This window comes from Gavia stellata, chromosome 21 (genome assembly GCF_030936135.1).
Source record: "Gavia stellata isolate bGavSte3 chromosome 21, bGavSte3.hap2, whole genome shotgun sequence".
NCBI classification, from domain to species: Eukaryota; Metazoa; Chordata; class Aves; order Gaviiformes; family Gaviidae; genus Gavia; species Gavia stellata.
The window spans coordinates 4,726,192-4,751,461 of NC_082614.1; the positions used below are offsets into that span (position 1 = coordinate 4,726,192).

Below are 25,270 nucleotides of genomic sequence, written 5' to 3' on the forward strand. Positions count from 1 at the left end.
CTCTGAGCCCACTTTGAGAAGAAACTGAAGTACGTCGCCAGTAAGGCATCAGCAGACACAACCTTGCAAAAAAAATAAATTTCTGTTAAAAACATTATCTGAGCTACCCTTTTAGTTCACCCGACTGTTTGCCAACAGAACAAAGAATTACATGTTTCACAGTGCTTAAGAATTACAGTAACTGAAGGATTTCCAGATTTCACATTCAGCTTGGAGCACTCACTTCCCTGCAGGAATGGGAGCACAACTTCCAGTCCCTGCATGGAAGTATAAGAATACCTTACGCATTGAAAGGAGCATTATTTCCATCCAGCACAGAACAGAGTTCCTGTACCTGAAAAGCATCCTCAGCTCCTGACCTCCCCACCGCTCTGCTGGAACCATAGTAAACAGGAAGCAAAATTTGTAATCAGTGGTTAACGGAGAAAAATTACATCTTCAAATAAGTTGCACTGGACACACATATCTGGTTGAGTATTAAGTAGCCAGAACCAAAATAAATATCCAAAAACATGTTGAACGCCTTTGACATTGCTGCAGCAGAAAATACAGGCTTTTTTATTTCATACTATCCATTTGTAGAGTGAATGGGAGCCTGGATACATAATTTTCACCTCTTACGTACACACAAAAATAAACAGACTTTTTTGAGGTTCATTGTTTTACTGAGGAAGGTTGGTTGGTTGATTTGTTTGGGGGTTTTTGCTCTAAAACAGACAAAGACCTGGGAACCATCCTTCTTTCTTTCTTTCTCAAAGAAAGAAAAAACAAGATGTCATGAAAAACAGGGCATGCTTTTACTGCCAAATATATTTCACCACCAGCCAAGGAATCCTCTCCAGAAGTAGATTTGAAACTGTATCACAAGTATACATGACTACAAACATGTTCTGAAAATGTGAACAAAATCCACACTATGACATCTGCAAAAATGGATCCCCATGGAAGAAAAGTTAGTAGGTATCATTTCAATGAGTTAAACTGAACAAGAATATATGGAAAAACACATTTGATATCCAAACACAGAGCCTGTTAGTAGTGAATGTTTTACTCAATTTTGTATTTTAATTGTGTCATGTTTATTTCAATGGAGCTGTTTCAGATCAGCGAACTTGTCCCAGAATACTGGCATCCTACTACAGACCAGCCCCAGCAAACTGCTGAGCCGAGGCACAGCCCTGGTCTTACTTTTTAAAACAGCTATTACTTTTACCCCTTCTTGACAGTTAAATCTAAAGGAGTCCCGCTTAAGATAGGATTTGCCTATGTTGGTTTGAAAATCAAAACTTTGAGGCAAGAGAGGCTAACAGGCCAGCCCTACACTGTAAATTTTACCCACCTTAAGTTAGCTCACCTCTGACTTCAGCAACGTTAATAGAGCTCTGCCAACAAAACCTCCTTTTTCAAACATTTGCCATTACAATTAGCTTGGGTTTTGCCAGTAAAATTTTATTCATGGGCAGGAAAAGAAGAAAGAGGTGGAAAAACTACCCCAGCAAACCAGCAAGCTGACCTGGCAAATTATCGTTTTTGTGAAGTGAGTTTTCATTCAGGCCAGCAGTTGCACAATTACTAGGTATGACGCAAAGACGAAAGGAGCTAATGTAAATTAAACAAAACTAACCTTCCTATTTCCCTGTAACTAACCTTCTACACAGAAGTCAGCACTGGTTTAATTAAGTTGGTTTTCAAAACAGACCACAGGTACTGTAATTGCTGCAATCTATGACAACATTTTATCATATTTTGTACTACTTCAGTCCTTCCAGATTTGTTTTCACTAGTGAACTCTACAGTTGCAGCATGCAGTAGTATCCATCTCTTGAAAACTATAATAAAGTTATCTGTCCCCACAAGCCTTTTGAGCGCCTGTACACTTTTATAACTCCCAGCTTTCCAGATACCTTTGCTACAGCTGCATGGTCCGACCACAGCGTAACATCTTGACGCACGGGCCATCAATTAACAAGACAGTCATTAACATGTAAGGGTATTCAGTAAGGTACAAGAAGAACCCATACTGTATTTGCAAGGGCTGAACTATTAGTATGTTAAAAAAAATATTTCATGAGAATGAGAAAAAGAGATAAGACTCATTTGCTGAACTAAGTAAAGCAATTGTCTTGCCTGTAATTGTCTTCAATTTATAGAAGACTTCAGTGTACTGTAGAGGATAGATTCAAGTTTTGCTGTAGTAGTGTATAAATTGCCAAACAAAAATATGAATATAATGCTTTTGTGGAAGAATTAAGATCAACAAATACCAGAACAAGATGTAAATATATAACTATGAAAATATACATAAATATATGAATGAGATATCTGACAAAGCAAGAAGGTTGCGGCTTAGCCACAAGAACAAACTGACCGCATAGGAAGACCTTCCTCATCCGGAAAACTGTTTCCACCTTCCACAAATAATCAAAAGGAGGATTGGAAGGAGGGAGAAGACAGGAGGTCAAATCAAGATCTGTTACACACAATCCTTTCTCACCAGAGCCACAAGCTTATTTCTTTATGCAAATTTTCAGATTCCAACAGACCAGTGAACTCTGCAAAGGTCAGTCCAGTATTTAGCCTACCCCAAAGCTTTGCTGAAACAGCTCTTCTATCTAAATTACCACTTTCAACTGTATGAATTTTCCACAAATAGCCCTTTTTACATCAGAAAAAAAGGCAAATCAAGGGAGTGGTTACTGTAATTTAAGTCTACAGCATACCACTGTGCAAACTGTCTACAGTTTCATGCTAGACAGCCTCGTCATGATCCAAACAACATTGCGCTTTCAGGAAGGGCCATCTGGAAATGTCAGTGGTTATCCCTGACGCAGGAAAGTTTTCTGCAATTTTGACAGCTAAGACCTTTTAGGGTTATAAAGGTATCAATTTATATTCCAGTCATATATGCAACCCAGAGTTTTCAACCCCTTGGTAGTACAGTTCTGCATTAGACAGAAGACTGCTTAGTGCTAGGTTTCATTTTATGGCACTTAATTCTAGTTACAGGAAGATGATGATAACTTCCCCGAAATCTTCACCTTAGGCTCCCATCTATGTTTTGATCTCTGTAAGCCTTTTTTTACTGAACAGAAAAGCTCATTAACAATTACTGTAATCACCTAAAACATGAGGATGCTCCCTACTTCCAGCTTACAATAAAATCCATTTACTGCCTGAAGAATGAGTACAAATCCCTTCTGCACAAGAATCCCTCGTTCAATAACAAAGCCCGTCCAAGCTATACAGTGAGATGTCTACAACCTAACGGTTACTGCTGCCAGCCACAGTACAGTCAGAACGCACTTGATGTGGGCTCAGTGTGGGTATTTTGTTCTTACAGGAGCAGGAAGACCTGTTCCGAGCAGGGTTAGAAGCCACTGCAGTGAAAAAAATGCTGACAAGCAATTTATATCATGACTCAACACTGTTAAAACAGCTACTATGGCACAACTTATTACTTTCAGCCAACAGCATCTCAGAGGACTCTAAGCCATAACTAAATGTTGTCCGAGCTGATAAAATGTGTGATTTTTCATTTTTTGGAATCAAATATTTGTCCCCCTCTTCACTGCTGCTCCATCTGGATCAGGAAGAGAGTGGTGAGCAAATATCTCATCTCTGTCTCACAATTAAGAGATTCATATTGACTTTGCAAGCTATTGCCAAACAATTAATGTACAACCTCTGCCAATAATATGTCCTGTAAAAGTGACTTACACACACACACAAAATTATGTTTTCACTAAAAGAATAAAACAAATAAACAAACAAAAAACAAACAAACAAAAAAACCCCAAACCCAACCTTCTCTCCTACATATTCCCAGAGCACCAAAATAAGCTTATAAAATTGGTCACATTGGACCAGCCTTATTTTTGAGTACTTTAAAACCATGCCACTCAGACTTTAAGTTTTTCTATATTTAGAAAAGTGGGGGATAGTAAGACTTCAGGTCTATACTTGTTCATCTCAAGAACAACAAGAAGCTTTTCGGGTCTGTAGTAGACTAAAAGCTCTACAGTAATATCAGATTACTTTAGCAGACACACACACAAAAGTCAAACATGTAAGATGAATCAATCTAGTCTCCAAACATACAAATATGATCAAAAGGCATATTGGTATAAGCAGAAAGTATCACCGTTATTCCTGATAATACAAGAAAAAAGCGCTAGCAGGGGAAAAATGAGCTTCAAGTGGGTGAAGGAACTACCAGCAGTTAAACCCAGAAAATTTAAGGTATGTTTAATTTCTTCATTGAAGCAAAAGCACTGACTGAAAATAACACCCCTTCTACTTTCCAATATAATTGAAAAGTAAGGAGTTTAAAATATAAAAAAACCCCATCCCTTACACATAGTGAATGAAAACCTTTAAGTAAAAATCTCACACCAGGTTTTCTGTAATACTGTAATGATACTATTCCATGGTTCCAGTACTTCATTTGTAGAGGAATAATGCATTGCTGTTCCCAAAATCAGATGTGTAATTCTAAAAAATCAAACAGCAACATATTTTGCTTTTTAAAAGCTTTTTAAAAGCAAATGCAAGACAACTTCTTTACAAAGAATAAACTCCTTTAAACAGGCAAAAAAATTCCAAGCATCATTAGGCTCTACATTACCAGTAAGTCAAACAGCAGCTTTTCGCTGCTGAATGGATCCCACCCAGAGAGAATGCACAAAGCTGTATTTGAACACACAACAATTCCCATGATTAGTTCAGTTACAGCTGAGGCAGTGGAGGGGGGAAATTAAGCTTAAAACTGGGATTTTGCTCCTGTTCTGATGCAAGTCATTCACTCCCCATTAACTCGAGTTAAAATTCTCACACCCACAAGCACACACTCCACAGTCTCTTAATCAAAGGGAAAGAATGGCTATTTTACTCAGTACAGAAAGAAAACAGAAACAAGGGAACCAGAGAACTGAATGTATTTATTACAAGGAAGAAAATTTCTGAGTATAAAGCACCAAAATGATACACTACAAAGAAATACAGACAATTAATGCAGCATGTTTCCAAGGTACCCGTGCCAAAGGCTCGGTGACTCAGGGTAGCATGAAGCTAGGAAGTAGAACTTCAGCTTAAATTGTTAGTATGGCACTAAATGCATATAAACAGACTCTAATGCAATTAACTTGTTAAAACTGTGTATGATTTCGTACAGAAGTCAATTAAGGTTTTACATTATGAGCATTATGATTTTCCCATACTACTGAGCCTACTAATAGTAGTATTTTGGGTAGACACTTCTGTAGTCACATTTTTCCTGAGGTGTTCTCTCCTCTTCATTTCTCTTCTTTCTAATCCTGTTTTGTGAGAGCATATAATAAATACAGCACAGGAAGGAGAAAGGACTATTAAGGGGGAAGGCAGGCATTGGTATTTAAGTGTGAATTTAGTTTTATTGTGAGCAGAATTATCAGCCTGTCACTGGAACAAGGGCAGAAGAGTTTCTAAGATGACTAGGAGAGATAAGAACTGAGTTTATTTAGCCTAGAAAAATACAGGGGAGGGGGAGAAGCAGACACACAGGCAAAAGGAAACACCAAATGCGGGAACTATGAGATTAAAATTACCTAAAATTGTGTTACTAGCAATAGGGGAATTCATATTCTTTCCTGACACCAAATGGTAAAGTGATATGGTTGAACGATTTTTTCACCATGAAATCCAAGTTCATTTTCAGATTATCATCTCCATAGTCACGAGAACACTAGTGACAACACAAGAGATGGCAGTTCTTCCACTTTCACGTGTTGCGCTTTCGGAGGGGGGAAAACCAAAACCCAAACAACACAAAAAACAAACAGACCCATTCCAACCATATTATCCAGTATGCTCTTTCCAGTCCTGAGAAACAAGAAAAAGAAGGAGAACGTGTCCTACTGCTCTTTTGTACTCACTTATTCTAAATAGTAGAGGTTTAATGAAACGATAATGTTCAGACAGATTATTAGAGGCATCTCTCATGCTGAGCCTCTGAACATTGCCAGGCTTATTAACAGCAAACTTTCACAACAGCAGCTTGTCATGTCTTCAGTATTGCACCACGTAAACCTTATGGACATATTGAAGTATGAGGCTTCATGTACAGGACCAAGTGAAATTTATATTTGACCAGTATCAAATTACGCCCACTTGAAACTTTTCACTAGTTCTACCAGAGAGATATTGTCATTGCATTATGTACCATTCTTCTTCTACAAACACAGAATTGAAACGTACGCACCAACTGCAGTGTCGGACAACACAGAGGGTGAGTCTGTAATACTTCCACAAGCCCAGGGGGAACTAGGTTCAAAAGCTCCTAGAAATCCAAACGAAACCAAAAAGATTTTTACTGGACAAAATGTTTGCCTTTTAAAAAGCGAACGTCTACGTAAAGGCATCAAGACAACTACGCAGGATAGTAAGTTCTCTCCTATTCACAGGTCATCCATTAATTTGCAATGGTCATCCTAATATACAACTGACAGTCCGTAGCAAAAGGACCCAAGATGGTAACTTCTGTTCACGTTTCCCTCTCAGTGTAACATTCATTTTATTTCATTAATTCAAGTTGTACTCATTTAATTGGTGTTGTACACTAGACAAACTGGAACACATCAGAGCACTGATCCACTTCTAAAAATATGGTTTTACTTAGGTATTCATTAAATGTTACAGCAGAGTCAGATTAAATCTTCAACAACAGAACTCTAACCGAGACAGAAGTGCAATCCAGCGCTGCTAGGAGCAGCCGCATCAGATTTTTCAGGTGGTATTAAAAATCATGACAGCTCCAACCACATGGATAGGAAGGAAAACTCATAAATACAAGACTGGTTAACTTCTATTTTTCCCATCTTTAACAGAATTGCTTTGAAAAGTGCAAACTGACACTTTTGTATGAATCCTGAAGACCACCGAAACAGCAGTTTCTAATTTTTACATTAACTTAAAATAATTTCCCTAAGGATTAGGGAATTAATAGCTCAATACTTTTAGGAAAAATACAGAACCACTGGGCTTGATAGGGATGTCCATATACCAGCAGGCTCAGAATGACTTAATATATGCCTGGCATCTAGGAGCTACTATAAAACAAACACTATGTGGTTTTGAAGACGTGCTGCTGATGCTATAGTAGAAGACTCAGCTTTCCAGGAAATTTTACATCCTGGAAGCCTGAATGCTGATCCTTCAGCATCTATTTCGATCCACATTTTCATGTAATAGACATAGTGAATAACAAAATACAAATTAAAGTGAGTGACCAGATTTAAGCATTTCAGATAAACAAAACCATTTTTTCAACTCAGCAACAGTCTCATGCTATCGTAACACGTGCAAGTAAAATCAAACAGTATTTGTGGAGAGGAGCAATCTCTTACTAGACCAGCTAATATACAACTGGAGAGACATAAGCTTTTCAATACATAAACACAAGAGGTTCTGAAACCCTCAAGGGGTACATAAACCACCTACGCATCAGTTAGTTAAAAAAATTGCCTCACCACAAATATATTTACCATCATACCAACAGTATTAGAAAATTGGTATAGTAACTAACTGAAATGGGAAAATCTTAAGTTTTCCTGCTTGAGCGAAAAAAAAAGTGTAGAGCTAAAGATACTCAAAATGTATGAAGAAAATGAAAAAAGAATGTCAGAGTTCTCTAAGCAGCACCTGGAAACTGATAAGGGGGGAAAAACACCCCTCATCTGCAAACGCAATTTTTTAGCAATCGATATTGCTGAAATTTGGAATTTCAAAACACATTAGCATATTTGCATAAGACTTTTGTTCTAGCCATTCAAGTTTCAAGCTAGGCAGCCAGGATACAGAATACTGCTTTCAGAAGTGTATCATCAAGGATGTAAGACAGCTCATATAAAACAGAAGTCTAGCTCTCTACAAAGTTATGTCAGTTAAACACATTTAATTCATTTAACTTTCAGAACTTTCTTGAGGTTTTTCCCCTTACACACACCCTGTATATGGGCATGCCTTAAACCCATTATGTACAGCCTAAGTTTTCTTCTCCAAATCCTATATTGTACCTGTAACATTTTTGTATTTTCTGAATCCAGAAAACTGTTTAACACTGACAGAGGACAATTTTCTAGTAATGAACCTATCTACTTTTTTTCAGCCAAAATGCAAACACCCGGAGTCTTAGAAACATTACAAAGGATTTCTTATGTCCCCCATAACCATTCCTTCCTTTCTAATTGGGCACCTCTGCTCGCTTTCATCCCTCTTCTGGATTCCCGTGTCTCAAAGCCACCTACAAAAATACTACACAGGTAAATCCTCCCAATATCCTTCCGTAATCCTCAGAGTTACTTTAAGCAACAGACCAGTCTGAAAATATCAGAGTCCCCTGGGAAGCTAGAGATTACATGCTGTTGTGCTGCATTTATATTTCTGCTGATATTTCTTGCTCAGGAACAAAATGCTTTCCTGGAAAAGGTTTTATAGTGAACATCCAGATGTTTAACCTTCCTAAAAATAACCACGTTCACCCTTGGAACACTCTTTTAATCCCAGAGCATCCTACAGGCAAAAGCACTCACATCAGAACTAGAAGATGACAAACTCAACTACAACAGTTAAACTCAGAAAAACGTAGTAGCAAGATGACAAAGCTGACTCAAACATATTAGCATTTTGTGTTGATTGTTAGTTTAAGTATTATACATAAGCCACCTACTAAATTTAGACATAATTCACATTCAGTTTGTCACTTTGCTTTGATTCCTGTAACTAAAAACTATATGCTGTTTTGAGTCCATAATAACATTAAAATGCTATTTCACTTTCACAGCATTATTCAGATTTGAATGGACAGAGAGGTGAACAAAGTAAAACCAATAATTTAAAAATATTGCTTAATCATCCTTAATATTTTATTTGAAAACTTTTGCATAAGATGTAAAGCACAGTGAGGATGTAGTTACCATAAATTTTAAGCTGTTTTTAAGACACTATTTCATCACTGCTTGGTGTTTGGGGGACTTCTTAAGTTAAGATTTTATGCATGAGCAACTGCATCTTGTGTTTTTGAAATACAAAAAGAGAAAATTATCTTAATCAATGTGTAAGTGATTAACTTTCATCAGCCATGCATAAAGTTGCAAATCAAACACTACAATCAGAAACAGAAAAGTAAACTACATACATTTCATTCACAGACATCACTTCCAAAGGTTTACAGAAACAAAGACACAGAAAGCAGAAGAAGAAACGTACTGCTGCTTCTGGACGTTCAAAGAGTAATTTTAATATTTGAAGTTTATAAGTAACCTCTAACTGGAACAAACTCATGCTCTGTCTGTTAAATTATTACAAAAAAAAAAAAAAAAAAATCAGCTCTGCTCAAATCCATCCCAAGCTAGAAAAAAACAAACCACAACACTCTGGGAAGTGTGATTTCAGTCTACATACAAGTACTAATACCTCCTATACAGCCATTTAACAGTCACTTTCGCATAGCTGCTAGTGTGTGAAAATATCAAAAGCCTCTGGATGAGAAACAGGAAGGAGCTTTGGAATTTATCTCCATTAAATATTATTCTTCCCCAGATTCCAACAGTGAAGATCCAAGTGACTGCTTGAGACTTACATCAGCGATCCCAGACAGTCCAGACCAGATTTTTGTCAAGCCCAGCAAATGAAGGCTAGAACGATGCTGTTCCAGGGATGGACTAAAGCATGGCTAGAGGAGCTTCCCAAGTGCAGGCACAAACCACAGCTGAAGTCCCTGTCACTGTATCTGGAAAGAAGCACACACGCACATATGCAAAAGACTTTCTCTTCAGGCTTCTCTCTACCACTCTGGAAACGAGCAGAGGCTGATGACAAGGCATAAACTGCTCTAACTCTTCACAGGAAGCAAAGTGCAGGATTAAGCCATTTAAAATCAAAACAGCACAAAGCTTAAGATATTTTTCCTGCCTGTTTCGTTTCCTGTATTTTAACTTTAAGAAAGTTCTAAATCAAGGTATCTGAAATGCAAGAAAAAGCGAGTAATTGTGTAAAAGGAACAAAGTTGGGTGACACCTTAATGTGAGAAAGTGACAAAAAAGTGACAGATGTGATTTCTGAATGAAAAATTGAAGAGGCCTTTTCTCTATTCAGGACTTAACATTGGTTTGTCCAAATGTTTTCCTCCAATCTCTCCAGAAATTACTGTAACAGTGCAACTCTTGAAAAGCATATTTTCAACCCCAAACTAGTTCTAAAAATGCTAAACGCATCCAGAGCCACACTCACAGCATACATCTTACGGCAAGGGCTCACATTTGTTTGTGATACTGCTGGAGATGCTGAGGCAATTGCATTTGTGCAAGTCAGAGCGAAGTTTTAAGACAGCAACTCGTACTTGCTGACACCTCAGTAGATAAATGGGAACACTTCCCTTTTTTTCAACTGTCGTGCTCTCTATAAATTTGTTTGAGATGTTCAGTCAAATGGTGCTGTAGCAAATGGATACAGAGGTTATTCAAGTCCTCCTACCTAGGGCATCTGAAACACTTAATTTACAAGACTGTGCTCCCTACGCAGACAGTGGAGAGAGGCACGCTTCTACCGAGGGTTTGCAATTATCCTCTGGTCTCTCCATTCAGTTCGGGTATTTACGCAGTCCTACATTTGGAGTTTAAAATTAAGACGATGTGAATAATCACCCCATAATTTCTGAAGCAGATATGAGTAAGAATTAAATAATCTACATAAACTTTGTTGAATAGTTGGTATTTTCTTTCTCTGATGAATAGCTTATTGTGAAGGTAAGAAACTTATGAATTGACACTAGTATGATTTTGGAAAACTACCTACAAAACACATATACAATCCAAAATAGATTTCACCTGCTTTAGCTCATGATGAAGCCAGTCTTCATTCTTTTCTCTTTCAACAGCTCTCACCTATTATGTTCACCTAAGCAACCCCACGGGAAACCACAGACATCACTAAATATTAGGAACTCTGTGGAAGGCAAATGCTGGATTTGATCAGGAATGTGATGACAAGGAGTTTGCTCCAGGCTTCTTTCATGTTTTAGAAAGCCAAATTGCTTATCAATTCCTTTTAAGGGGAGAATGGCATAGATTCTAGAGACATAATCATCTATATGAAATCTTGTTTCACAAAACAGAAAGTATGAGCTACAATGTCTGCTCCCCTGGGAATGAAGGAGGATAAATATCTAATCACATAGGTCCTTGACAAAGGAAAACAGTATCTTTTTTTTTTTTAAGAAAGACCAGAAAAGCACGTCTTTCAACATTAGGCATCTCATTTTCTCTTGCAGTAGATGTGCAACGGGCAGCACTACCCACTTACAGACATGGTGCAGTATGAACTGCCATAATGGAGACATCTTTCACTCTAATGTCATTGGCAATGTTGATGATTTTCATCTTTTTGTATTAAACAAGAATTACTAATAACTTTTTCTGAAGACAGGAAAGACTATGCAAATTATCCACCACAATTCAGACAAGACGGAATTGAATCCCTATTACTTATAACAAGAGGAAAAGAGAAGAGGCAGAAGCAGCATTCTGGCTTGTGATATGCAGTCGCAACATATGACAGAATTATCATTAGTTTTGTAGTCTCCACTACTAGATGTGGACAACAAAGACACTACCATCACTTTTCTTCAGTGTTGATATTTCCCAGATGTTTAACACATACCTTAATCAGGCCTCCTAATTTCTCTTTGAACTCCAACCAACACTAAAATAGTCTTCTGGATTTACTACTTACTTCCCAGACTCTGCAATGGCTTCCCAATCATTTCACAATTTACAAAGATGTCTCCTTCTGGTTTCTGAGACCTGCATGAGAAACTCTGCTAAAGCATGAAACTGCCAGTCATCAGTTATTCAGGGAACTCATGGCCTTCCCAGTTTCAGGCCCTCAGTACTAAACTGAATGTGTTCCTCTCTGGTGGAACACAAATCTAGTTCGGGGCACAATGTTTCTCCTACATACACACCAGACAAAACGAGGCTCTTCAAAATATGTGGCTCTTCCCTTCTACCTTCAGTAGATAGATACCATGAATCAGAAGGGTATATATTTTCATTCGTAGACTGTGAGCTACCTTAGCAATAACTGTTCTATAAATCTGTAAGACAGATAAATTGTGAGCATAAGCAGGCTGTATTCTTTCCCTGCCCATCTTTCTGTGCAATTCTAACAGTGTCTCAATTAGAAGCATGAGTTATTTGCCATGGTAATAAGGAAATAACCAAAGCACAGAATGATGATTTCCCTGAAAGTTCAAACAGAAGACATTGGCTAGAGATACGCCACCTGAGACATTATTAGCAAAAGACAAACAAAAATATAAGCATCTCTACCACGTCCAAGCCCAGGCTACTGCACAAGTGAAAAATTCCTTTACAAAACACAGTATAGCTATATGAATGCCATGATGCTTCTCACGGTGAGCTATGAGAAATCTAAGCAGCTGAGCCTGGAAATGTCCTAGCACATCCATGACAGTTACCTAACTTAATGTTCAGACAATTGTCACAGGCAAGTTGTAGCAAAACAGTAGTGTCTGTAGCATTTGATTACAGACTTCTGATGCCATAGCATAAGCCATTCAATAGAAATTATTTTCTTTCAAGAAGCTAAACCATTATGAATTCCTAAAACAAACAAAAAAACCCAGTCCAAGTGAATGCCCCAAAGTATAGAAGCTCTTCCTAAAGTTTGTATATACAGGTTGCTTAATTTAAAATAAACTTAAGTTTAGTGTTTCCAGAGTCAATCATTCTTTCTCCTGAACAGCTGGGAGTAGTCGAGTGACACTACGAAAGACAGCCCAAGTTTCTGGCATCTTAAAACAGAGGATGTTCTAGAACAGCAGAAGTGTTTATCTTTATAATTAGCAAATAAACCAAACAATCTTAAGTGTCAGAATAAACAAATAAGCCAGAAAAAGCATCACAGAATTGCCCAGAGCTAACTGTCCATACAGGCAAGTTTAATGAGTACTTCCAGGGAATTTCTTTTTAAGGAGAGTCCTTTAACAGTTAATATTATCATTTTTTTGCTGATACTAATGATCTGTAACACTGCTTGTATTTTCTAAGAGACAAGCACTTTACAGTAACGAGTCCAAGAAGTGATATAACAGAAATATTTTCAACTCCAGCATATGCAATCCAAAGCTGCTATTAGACAAAATGCCAGACTAATGGCTACATCCCAGATTGAACAGGAGACCTAGATTCAGGAGCACATATCAGCTTGTAACTCCCGTTTCGACCATAGAGATGGAATATGTCTTACTGTGAAAATTACACTTGGTACAGAACACTGTGGCTGTTAATAACCAAAGCAGGTAACTGATTACCTTGCCACTAAACTCTGCTGAGATCACGGACCTCCAATTCTCTCTTAATGTCACTAAAACAACAACACGGATCCTAAATCCAACAAACACAGTCACATAATGGGTTTCTCAGCCGCTCTCTTCCCATTTTTTTCTTAAGAGAGTTTTTCCAGCGGGGAAAGCATGGCTTGGCTAGGCAGCATGGAGGTTGTGTAGCTGATCTCAAATGAGCAACACCTTAAGAGGAATTAGGAACCACACTGCTCATCACATGGCAGCAGAGCTACAACACGTATCTCGAACCTTACCCAGCGCACCTTCACATTCACGTGATCTTTCTTCCATTTATGTGATCTTTCTTCTCAGGGAAAGAGAGCCCCAACTTGACAAAGGTTAATCACTTTCCTAATTGCAAAATGAAAAGCAAGCTCTGGTACATCTCCGCTACATTTATACCATAATAAAAAGATTTGAAAAAATTACTTTTGTTATGAAAATTGCAAATGGTATTACAGAGTTGTGCAGGATTTTTATTACCATTTGGCCTTATGTTCCCCACTTGCCATGTATTAGAAATGGTGAGGGAGGGGTATCTTTAAGTTTAGTAACACAAGAATTAAAACTTAAAAAACAAAGAAAACAAAAAAGGAAAAAAAAGCTTAGTTACAAACATGCTAAAAATTTAACTGAGGACCCACCACCACCAAAAAAACAGCCACTTAGCATTGATTTCTAAAAAACATTTTGACATATTATATAGCCAAGACACTTTTAGTTACAAAACATCTACTACTCAAAACAAACTTTGTTTCCAAAATAAGAGCACTCTGAGGTTCTATTACTTGGGCATTTTCCAGAGTGACTGTCCTCAGGTGTCCACAACCTTAAGAAAATCTAAATACTTGCTTAATTTTACAGTGTCGAATAGCTTGCATGGAAAAAATGTGGGACATCACTCCCTTGATAAGGCACCATACCTTCTAAGAATCATGAATTCACACTATTCCTACAACTATTTATAAATTATTTCCTTTGTTCCTCTCCCTTGCACAAATTGCCAGCAAAAGAATTAATAAGCCAGAGAAATGGAGGGTAAGTTGGATCTCTTCAGCTGATTGGGGGCATTATTCAGTGTCCAGAGGGGTCAGGAAATTCTGTTATCTTACTTCAACAAACAGGTCTAAATTTTGAAAGACTACGACATTGCAGCCTTTCCAAATTAGACATATAGATGCTATTAATAAATGGCCATGGAGTTCTAGAACCCTGTTCATCCAAAGCTATCCGTTTCCTATGCAGTACCAAGAAACAGGATATTCAACGGCAAGTTTCCTAATAGCACGGAAAAATTCCATTACAAAAAACTTCCAAGAGTTAAACTATAAACAGTAAATTCAAAGCTACCATTAGTAACAAGGGATACAAATTTTCACACTTTACCATAACGAAAGCAAACTATATTAGTGTTTTCCAGAACTGAAGCAGTAAGTTATCTGAACAAGGTTCCAGACAATTGAGTCTTTAACATAAGAAAACACAGCCTGTCTTCTAGTAATGCAATTCAGCCTCATCCCAGAGACTGTCAGTCATCCAAGTCCAGAAATGGCATTCTTCTGAATAAGATTGTTCAAGATAAATACTCTATACAACTAATAGCTCAACTTTACCTTCCTCCTCTTACAGCTATATTACCCGAGTATCATCCTCTGAAGATCTAGGGCTCAATTCATTTAATGTGCAACTGAGCCAATGTGCATCATCCCAGAGGTATTTATCAACATTCAATCATATGCAGAATATTATGGTTGTCATGGTGCCAGCGAGCAGTTAAAAAAGGGCAATGACAAAAGAAAACAGATTAATTATGTGGCAGAAAGAGAGGACTCTCAGGATATGCAGGGAAATTTCTGTACATCTGTTAGCCTGCAATATTCTACAAGAGAAAACCCAGTGCAAAGGGCAGAGCCCCACGCCAACACTGCTGTGCTGAGACTGTCCTTCAGCCCGTTCAGGCAAGTGCAGGTTTTGCACAGCCATCGTGGTCAGATGCCTGCCAAGGTGTCTTAATTGTGTGAACTGAAGAGACTGCTCAGCTTGCTACACCAAGAGCTAACCAGGCAGCCCTCATCTGAAAAGCACAAATAATCCAGCACAAGAGACAGGACCAACTGTCTTGCCTCTGAGGACCTAATAACCGACTTCACCATGTAAATCTTATTGTAAAGCACTGCAAGATAAATATATAAGCATTTTGGCAGCTTTGCTTGGACAGGAAACAACACACCAAGCAAAAAAAATACCTGAATATTTAAGACAATAAATCTTAACAAATCCGTAATCTGACTTCTTACGGGACGCAGAGTCAGGTAAGTGACTAAAACAAAAAAAGTTCAGACCAGAGTGAGAGAAGTATCTCCATCTGAAGCAACAGAGAAGAACACACAGGAAAAGTACAGCAGGTTTCCTAACAGCACACAAAGGAATACCTCTACTCAATGCTATTTTTGATCTCATCCAGAAGCCAAAAGATGAAGTTGGTCCTCTTCTATGTGTACAGGTTCACTCAAGACACATACATTATACTGGAGAGTCCATCTTGAGTGGCCTAACTCGCTCTCAAGAGTATTACCTAAAAACATTCTGTGCATATACCTGTTTAACTTATTTTCCTTTTGACCAGCTCCACCCTTTATCATCGGGCTCTCACTCTAGCCCTGCTCCTCATTTTGCATGGGTATCCTGATGTTGTAATCAAAGCTTCACCCCAGGAGAGCAAACTGCCCCAGACGACTGTAAAGTCTGTGCCCAGTTCTGGACGTTGTAACTGTCAACACATCTAGATCCAGCAGTACAGATATTCTACTGCTAACCTTGTTTTAACTACCCAGAGTATAATACTCACTGGAGCCAAGGCCTAATAAAAGAGGTGTTTATTCACATTCATAAGGTTTCTTTCTGTAAATGATAGAACTGATCAAACAGAGCAGAACTCTGATGGCAGAACATGCTGCAAATCCCACCTCTTTGGTAAGTCACTGCCTCCTCGTAAAGAAAATACAATAACTGAAGCTTCACAGTGGTTCAGAGACAGAAAAGTGCAAGAATACTTGTACTAGAACCGTACAACTGGTTTATCTGCGAGATACAGGTGTTTTGGTAACAAGCGCTACAGAAAAGCTTAACATATACATATGCAGGCACTACTGGGAAGAATTAATTAAATTAAATCCTAGAATAGGTCCCAGGAACATACCCCAGCTCTATCTTTTCCAACAACTAAGTATCATCACTTTGTAGTTTACATAGATTAAAAAATGCAGCTGGACAAACTGATGGAAGAACACTCATCTAAGACTTAATGTACAAAGACACTATGAAGTCCTGTCAAATGTGGAGGATATTTATCTGAATGCTGCATTGCTTCCTAGACAAAACACATCTTTCCATCCCAGTACAAAAAAATATTTTTTCTCATTTCTAGGTGTAACTTCCACAGTGATTCCCATACTTAAGTTACAAATATACAGAATATTTTGATTCTAATTTTTTTTAAGATATCAAAATGAAGTAGGCTCTCTAATGACAAAAAAGGTTGTTTTTATCACTGAAGTCAGAAAAGAGGATGTTATGTCATCTATATTGACCTACTGTTGACTTAAAAAATGGAAACAAAACCACACCTCATACCTTTGACACTTAGGGCAGTATTTTATTGATCATGTGCTTGGAAATCCAAACTCTTTCTAGCAACGTATTCAGAAGTCAGATCAAAAAATAAAACTAGCGACTAATAGTTTAATCAAAGCATTTAACAATCAGGCCTTACAATCAACAAGCCAAAACCAAAGTCAAACTGATCAATATGACCTTGTCGTACAAGAAGAGCAGCTCTGAGTGCTATTGATGAGTTGACTTACCCGCACAGTACAGGATTATGATATACTCTATCATTACATGCCTGGGTAGAATTAAACACTCTTTTCATAAAAATTCCATAAAAGAATGAGTTAACACCATCAGCACCAAACTATGACTCTTCAGTGACAATGCTGAAAGTACATTCCTGTATGAGTCAAAGTTATAGAGTAGCCAGTCTGTCTAGCCAGAGTTCATCGTGCCGGGTCTGTATCAAGACAAAATAATGTCGTCAGATGATGGTTGGCGAGATTCTGAAGCGAACATGACTATTCACAACTGCAGGAAGTGAAGAAAGGGGATTCAGCTGGCATGAAAATACAAGATACAGCCCATCAAACAGGCACCCTGTTTTTGCTACCTCCAATCAAGAGAGAGGCAAACTCTAAAAGAGGTCTTGACAGTAACAAAGGTGTACAGATAAACACACCACATACATGAGAGAAGTTGTCCTGTGATAGACTGGTCAGGGCCTGATCTCTGCTTACAACCTGTGTGCAAGAGAAGCACGGTACATTAATACGCTTGAGGGTCAGTCAGGCTTAAGGTAGCAGTTTCAGTTCCACGTGCAAAAATCAGGCAGCAGCAGAACAGATGGAGGTTGTTTTCAACAAATTCTAGCCCAAATATCTGAAAGCCTTTGTTTGTGACAACAACAAAAAGTAAGAACATTCTTTAGAGAGAGTGCTTTGGAATGCTTATGAAATTTCTTCCAGTAAAGCACCCTGCAGAGAAGTATATCTGGTTTATAGCAGACTTTTTTCATCTTTTGACTTAGCTTTAAGGTAGCTCTTTTTTATGCTCCATCTGCAAAAACATAAAAAAATAAAGAGAAAGATAACTAGCTGTAAAACTAACATTGGGGTTCTTGTAAGGCACTTAAGTACGATAAAGAGGTTCTTTCTGTTCTGCACCATCTGTAACTACTGACAGCTGCATCTGCTTTAGAAGCAGTCAAGTTAGCAGAAAATTAAAAAAAAAAAAAAAAAGAGTCCAGCTCTTCACCATTCAGCTTTAAAGTTTCCTTTTTTGAGAGGAACAAGAAAAACCTCTTTAAACTATTTTCAACATAAAGCTTAATTAGATTCTACTCTTCATCTTCAAAACCCTATGGAGATCATAATATCCCCCACAAGAGCTTTTAGCCTTTTGTGATAACTTCTCAGAGCAGCTACTCAAGTGAAGGTATAGGATCAGCCGCCTCAAGAAAAGAGTTCACAAAGCAGGTAATCTTTCCTCCAGCAAACAGACCATCAATCTGAACTTCTAAAAAGGACCAGAATGACCTTGCGCCACCAAACCTAGAAAGCAAGACACAGACGTACCTCACCTCACCAGTCTGCAATACAGGCTACAGAAATCCACATAATCCAGCTCTGTTTGCTCTGTTTGCTTCCTGCTCTTTCACCAACCCCACCTTTGCCTAACAATCACCTGGAAAATGGACTTCCCATTGACTAAGTAAGTCAAAGTCATGCTACACCTATTTTATCTTGCCAAATGGGTCTGACACAGATGATGGTGAGATAAATCACAACTGTAGCCTTGAAAGCGGTAAATTTGTACTAGTAAAAATAGTCCTTTGTATCACAACACATCATTCAGCTTTGGTCTCATACATCCAACATATCTGTACTAACAGCTGGTTGATCCTAATTATAATGAATATTCAGAATTCATTGTTGAATTTCTACCCGCTACGAAAGTTTCCAAATAAATTTAAATCAAGTTTTAAATTGGAGCTACCTATCCAACAGAAGAAGGGATGGCAGATTGCTAAGTGCCACAGACACCAGAACTAACAGGCGGCAGAGAGAGCCATAACTCAGCTGCTGTGTTCGCCTCTGTCCTGCTAACTGCACTACCGCAGAGCTCAAACATTTTATAAGGCTCGCTCTTGTCCAAGCTACACTATCTCAAGTGGAGTAAACTGAACTTATTAATCCAAGTAACTACTGAAATTAACATAAACCTTGAGGATATACAGTTGCTACCACCTTAACCTGCGTGGAGAAACCCCCTGCAAAACTATCCCTGCATCACTGCTGTAGAGACAGGTGCACCAAATTTACATGCTGAGACCACCTGATTTTTTGTACCACCTGAAATTAGGCTGCACTAAAAATCCATCTGTGCAGTGCTTTTGCTCTTCTAGCATGAAGTTCTTATTTGCTGTACTACTGACATGAGAAAATGGTGTAAGGAAAGAGTTTGCAAACTTCTGTGATTCAGTGGAACACTATCAATTCTTAACATTTCTACTGATCTCTGGAAACTTCTGACAATCTTTTAAAGTTATTTAAAATTATGTATCATTGCAAATTTCCTAGAAGTTATCTTCTGGATAGTTACCAGACGAACAAAAGGATTTTTAAAGATACCTCTGTCTAAAACCAGCAGAGTCCACAGGAACGAAGAAGTAAATTTGGGGTTTTGAGACAGAAGGTGGCAAGCAGACAAGCACTGACGGAGTAGAACTAATCAGTAACACCAGAGAACTGGAGGGGGCTCAGCTTTAAAACCCCGTAGTTCACTCTGCACAGCACATTTTTTTTCTTTTAGCAGCTGGACTGAAAAATAATCTAGATTTAAGCCTATTCCTGCAGGTAAATTTGCCAGCTCATGTCTAAAGTTAGAGATTGTGTGTGTGAAGAAAGGGTGGAACCCCCTGGGTCTCCTCCTGCTTCCCCCACACTACCTCGGTCGTGGAGACACCTGCAGAAACGCAGCTAAGGCGTAAAACCAGAGGAGAATCATTTCACAGTCTTCAGCTACATACCCGTGCTGCATGGGACAATACTTTCTTGGGTCAGAAGCCTATGAACTAGCTACAGGAAGTAAAGGAAGAATATCCAAACCTGACAACACAGAAGAAAATACTGGTTTCAGAAGGAAGAAGGAGAGAAGAAATGAGAGTCAAACACCATCATTTTCCTTTCAGATTCCACTGGTTACGGAAAATGCTACCATATGTAAACTGCAATATATGATTATATCTCTCCAACTTCTATGGGGGCAACTTCAGTAATAGGGGAGGCGTCTTAAACACAACATTGTGCAATAGAAAATAATTTTCTTACTGCGCTCTCCTCTACTTCAGGACACCAGCTGTGATGATTTTAAATAACTTCTGTTCTGACATCCTGAAAAAAAAAGTCACTCCATCCTTAAACTCTGTCCCCACACAAGCAAAGTATAAGGATAGTCTCATTTCATGTATTTATTATTTTGAACACTTATTGTCATAGGATATTAAACATGTTCTGATTTAATTGATTAGTTATCAGTTACAGAGTATCTTTCCAAAAAGTCAGCAGAACATTCTGACTTTCTGACACCCGACTATACCATGCCACTTAATGTGACATACAGATATGGAGGCTATCCAAAGGAATTTGGGACCTGAGGCTTACACCTGGCCCTAAAAAGAAATACTCAAAAGAATCTAATCATGAAGATGACAGCACAACAGCTACACAATTAACCAGTTCCAGGATAATGTCATCATGGTGGTTCTCGTGGACAAAGACACACTTAATGTATCATGAGAGCTGAGTTTCTGCAGGAATGGCCCATGAGAGAAGAATCCTGGTCTGGCAGATCACTGTCTTTCAAGCAGAGACACCACTTGTAAAAGATGTAGGAGAAAGAATCGTCAATGTTAGCATCCTTGGAAGAACTAAAGAGGGAGAAAGGGGATCAGGAAGTGTTGCAATGACACATATGCTCCATTAATCTTATTAAATCATCACCTTTCACAGTCAGTTTGATTGCCTGGATCCAGTTCAGCTAGCACACCAGCTTGTGTTTCACCCCACTTCACTCAGCCCACATAACTGGCTACATCGTTTCAAATTTTAATCAGTTACACTAAAGCAATGTATCACCAAAAAGAAAATGTGTACAATGATTTTTTCTACCAATTTCAGCCTTGGTTCTTCCTGGAAACTTTACCCCAATGTCACCAGAATTAGATTGACTGTTTGACTAAACAGCTTGTGTCAATTATTTGTTTTTAGAGTATATTGTAATGCTTAGAGTCATCATAAAATGTCAAAGGGCAATGAGGATGGTGGCACTCGTGCCAGAGATGTTGATACATCACATTATCGAAATAATGAAATAAAATAGCTGAGATACTAAAAAAAAAAACCAAAACCCACACACACCAGAATCCATTCCGCTCATCTTCCAAACTTTAGGAAATTGAAATCCCTGCTTTTTAAAAAGCATGACATGTATTTCAAACTACTTCTTGTAGGAAGGTTTCAAAAGTACACAATTTTTGGCATTGTGTTTCAGTGAGAAACAATTACTGACAGAGATTTCAGCACCTGAATCTAGTATTTAAAACGTCAGTATTCACCAAAACACATCTAATCGCAGAAGAACTTACTATTCTCAATTAATTTGACCTGTCTGGTGGTCCCCACACAATTCCTCAAATTCCAACAGCATCAAGTTGCTTAACTCATACCAAAATCCCAAAGTGCACAAAATAAGCAATTACTTTATTGATCACACCCTTCAATAGAAGAAAGAGATGCTCTCAGGTTCATCAAACCTGATACAAAACACAAGAAAAGGTAGTCATAATGGCAGGTCCACATACCTAACAGCTCACTCACCTACGACCCAGGAAATCATATTCAGGTCGTCTTCTGTTTGTGGGAATTCAAACTTTCATCTCTAGAAAAACAGCCTGAACTACCCCACAGACTACATACAGCCCCTTCAGTCTTCCAAACTGCATTTGTATCAAGGCAGAAGGTGGAACCCAGGTCCCTGCCAATCCCAAATTAGTATTTCGATCATTAAGGCAGAAAGGCATGCCTGCTCCCTGGCCCAGCAAGTATTTACAATATTGTATATGAAGTGACACAGATTTAAGTGGGCACACAAAGCTCAACCTCTGAATAACACATCGTCTGGTGATGAGAGCACTCCCCTGGAAGGTGAGAGATGCAAGGTCAGAAACCCTGCGGGATGGAACTGGTCTCCTATATCCTGTCCAAGTTCTCTAATCACTGGGTAAAAAGCAAGGAACCATTAACTTCCACTGCCACAATATCCTGGAAAGGCTAGAGGCAGAAGTGACAGAAATCTTAATTAAAATAGGTACTGCACACCAGCACCAAGAAAACATTGATTTCTGTTCTGCACTTCAAAATTCTTCTTACAGAATTATTAATATATTAGTAAATACAGCCTTTGCATTGAAGCAGAACATTTTTTTTCCCTTTGCTAATCAGAGTCATTATATATATGTACATTCAAGTAACTGTAAACTTCAACTAATCCCATGCTCTTTGCCTTATTTGCCTTTCAGTCCAGTGCTGTAGACAGAGTCCCTGCCTACATGACATACAGTCTGAGATAGCAAAAGCTAGCGGGAGGATAACAAACAAGTGAAGTGAGGCTGGTACTGAAAGACAAACACATTAACTATAATCCTGCTATTCTCAAATTTACTGAGGTTTAAGTCACTTTTCTGATGCCAGATACTCACACACATTCATACAATGACATCCTTGTCCTCGGGAGGCTTCTAACAATCGTTAAAATGGAACGTGGCTGGTAATTTCAGTTCCCGAAAAATGTAAATTTAAAGGCCAAACTCCATGTTTCTATGCCAAGCTTTCACAAAAGACTTTAGACAATACGCACAACAGAATTTCATCTATATGCTTTGCAATCTGTGACCTAAAAAGTGCAATACTTTGAAAATTCAGGTGAGCGATTTGTTTTGTTTCTATTGTAAAATGCCTCCCATCCTCTCAACCTAAACTGAGCAAAGCAAGTGAAAAATCTTGAATGCAAAAAATTATTTTACTAGTACTTGACAAGTTCTGTCAACAAGCGGTAGCTCCTCTTACTCCCTGCCCTCCCACATACACATCTAATCCAGCCAACTTAGACTTAAAAGCACTACCTCAGTTTTCTGGAAGAGACTGTATTTTAATTCATGGCTGTAGCATGTTAAACGCTTAAATGCAATGAAACGAAATTCTCAGACCTCTGAATCTAGAAAGACTTTTAACACCAACCAATTTGAATTCTCCCAAGAGCAAAGACGGCATTGTACATTTACACTTATTCTAGAACCCAGCAGCTTTATTGATTACTCTGACACATCATTAGACTTAATTTGCACACCCGTTGCATGACGTAGAGAAGTTTCTAAATATATCACCATTTCACTCATCAAACATTTGATGGCTAATACAAGAATCATTCCACTGATTAAAACATTTAAGAGGGAGTTCAGTTGTTTTTAAGATTAGTGACTCAATACAGACGCTTCTTTTTTTGTTCTTAGCTTACCCTCCCAGTCTGACTCCTAATCGTCACCCTGACAGGACACGCACACATTGCAATCCATATTACTCTTACACAACGCTCTGAGAAAGGAAAAATTAAAAATATATCTGGTTTTGGTGTAGAAATCTCCATCCCCTTCTCTCTTCACATATGAAGGAAGCTGTGAAAACCTTTTGTGTATTCAACGGGCAAAAAAAGAACAAAGCAATCTCTATTGCCAGACTGGGCAACAATAAAAAGGGAGGGGGTGGTACACCAGGCCTTGAAAAACACTAAACACCTACTAACTGAAGATAAACAACATACGCATGCTGCTGTGCCCTCTAAACAGGACCCAGAGCAAAAAATCTCACCACACGGTGCTAGAAGTTAAGGAAAGACCAAGTATTTCACGAAGTCACGATCTAGGTCCTGCTGCTTCCATATTCATCTGTTGTAATACTTCCTACAGCTTGGTGCCTGAAGATAAAATCCTTGGCATTTACTAACCTCTTACTCACACACGTATACATCGGTGATGGGCAAACAGCTCTTCCCATATTTATTCCCTCTGTTGTAGCAGGAACTTTTGTCACTACCCAGTTCCATTTCCTTGCTGGAGTACAGACAGGAAGCAAAGGAAAAACGGGTATTCCAGAATCTCTTTCCTCTCCTGATCCATTCCACTCACAGAAAATTAATTTCAGCTCTCATTTAATCTAGAAAATCATGAACAACCTTGTGATGCAGCAGTTGCGTTCCTCTGTGGCTTGCAGATTTGAGTAACAACAGTACAATACACAGCTCTCATAACTTCCTTCTATTATTGCAGGCTTGACAAAGAAAGTTTCTCTACTTACTACTGACAAGCGTTTTATTCAAACACCCTTTTTTAAAAAAAGTCCGTATCCTTTGAAAGAGTATTTCCATCTGGCACTCATCCCACATTTCATATTAAAATTAGTTTTTCCAGGATGACAGTATTCAGTTTCACCAGCAAAATTCTCAGTAGATCCTCCTTTCAGGGATAACACACATATCCGAAATACTGGGTCAGCAAGACTATTTAAGACATTAAAAAAGAGCTAAATAAAAGTACAGACGGTTATAGGTGTGGGCACTACTGAAGAAAAGAAAGGAGAAGAGGTTGTTGCAAGAAATAACTCACAAGAATAGTGACAAAAGACAACTTATGTATTTCAAATTATGAAAGGGGTGAGGAAAAAGCGTAAGTACTGCCTCCTTATATCTTCATGAAAGAAAGTAATTGCAATCAATTTCCTTTGGTAATTAGAAGAAAAATATAAACCCACCTTAAAATATCAGATTTATATTTTCAAAACAATGAATATAGCAAAATGAGAATTCGTTCTCATCTTTCAAAACACCGTCATTAACAGAGGCGTCAATCACTGAAAAAAGCCCTATTTTGCGTGTTTGACAATGCTAATGTCCAGTACTCATATCTTGCAAGTACACTTTTTACAAGGTATTTCCAACACATCTGAGACAATTTTTTATAAAAATCAAACCCAAAAGAAACCTTTATCATATCTTATGAAGTTACAGTGATTCTATGATGCATGTTGATAGTCATGCACAAAAAGAGGCGTAATCAAGCCTCACACTCCTGGACAAAAGGGAAGCATACTGGAGCCAGGAACCAATTTGCATCTGTACAAAGATAGGTTCGTGAAAGGTTTTTTTTAC

General features: G+C 38.2%; 1 protein-coding gene across 1 annotated transcript in view; it reads right to left on the reverse strand.

The window, feature by feature from the left end:
• The window catches only part of SPPL3 (signal peptide peptidase like 3), a 62,703-nt gene that overhangs the window by 35,070 nt on the left and 2,363 nt on the right, over nt 1-25,270 (reverse strand). Inside the window, exon 2 of the mRNA XM_059827908.1 lies at nt 24,082-24,176. Within this exon, the coding sequence (XP_059683891.1) occupies nt 24,082-24,176 (95 nt within the window). The remainder of the gene's footprint in view (nt 1-24,081; nt 24,177-25,270) is intronic.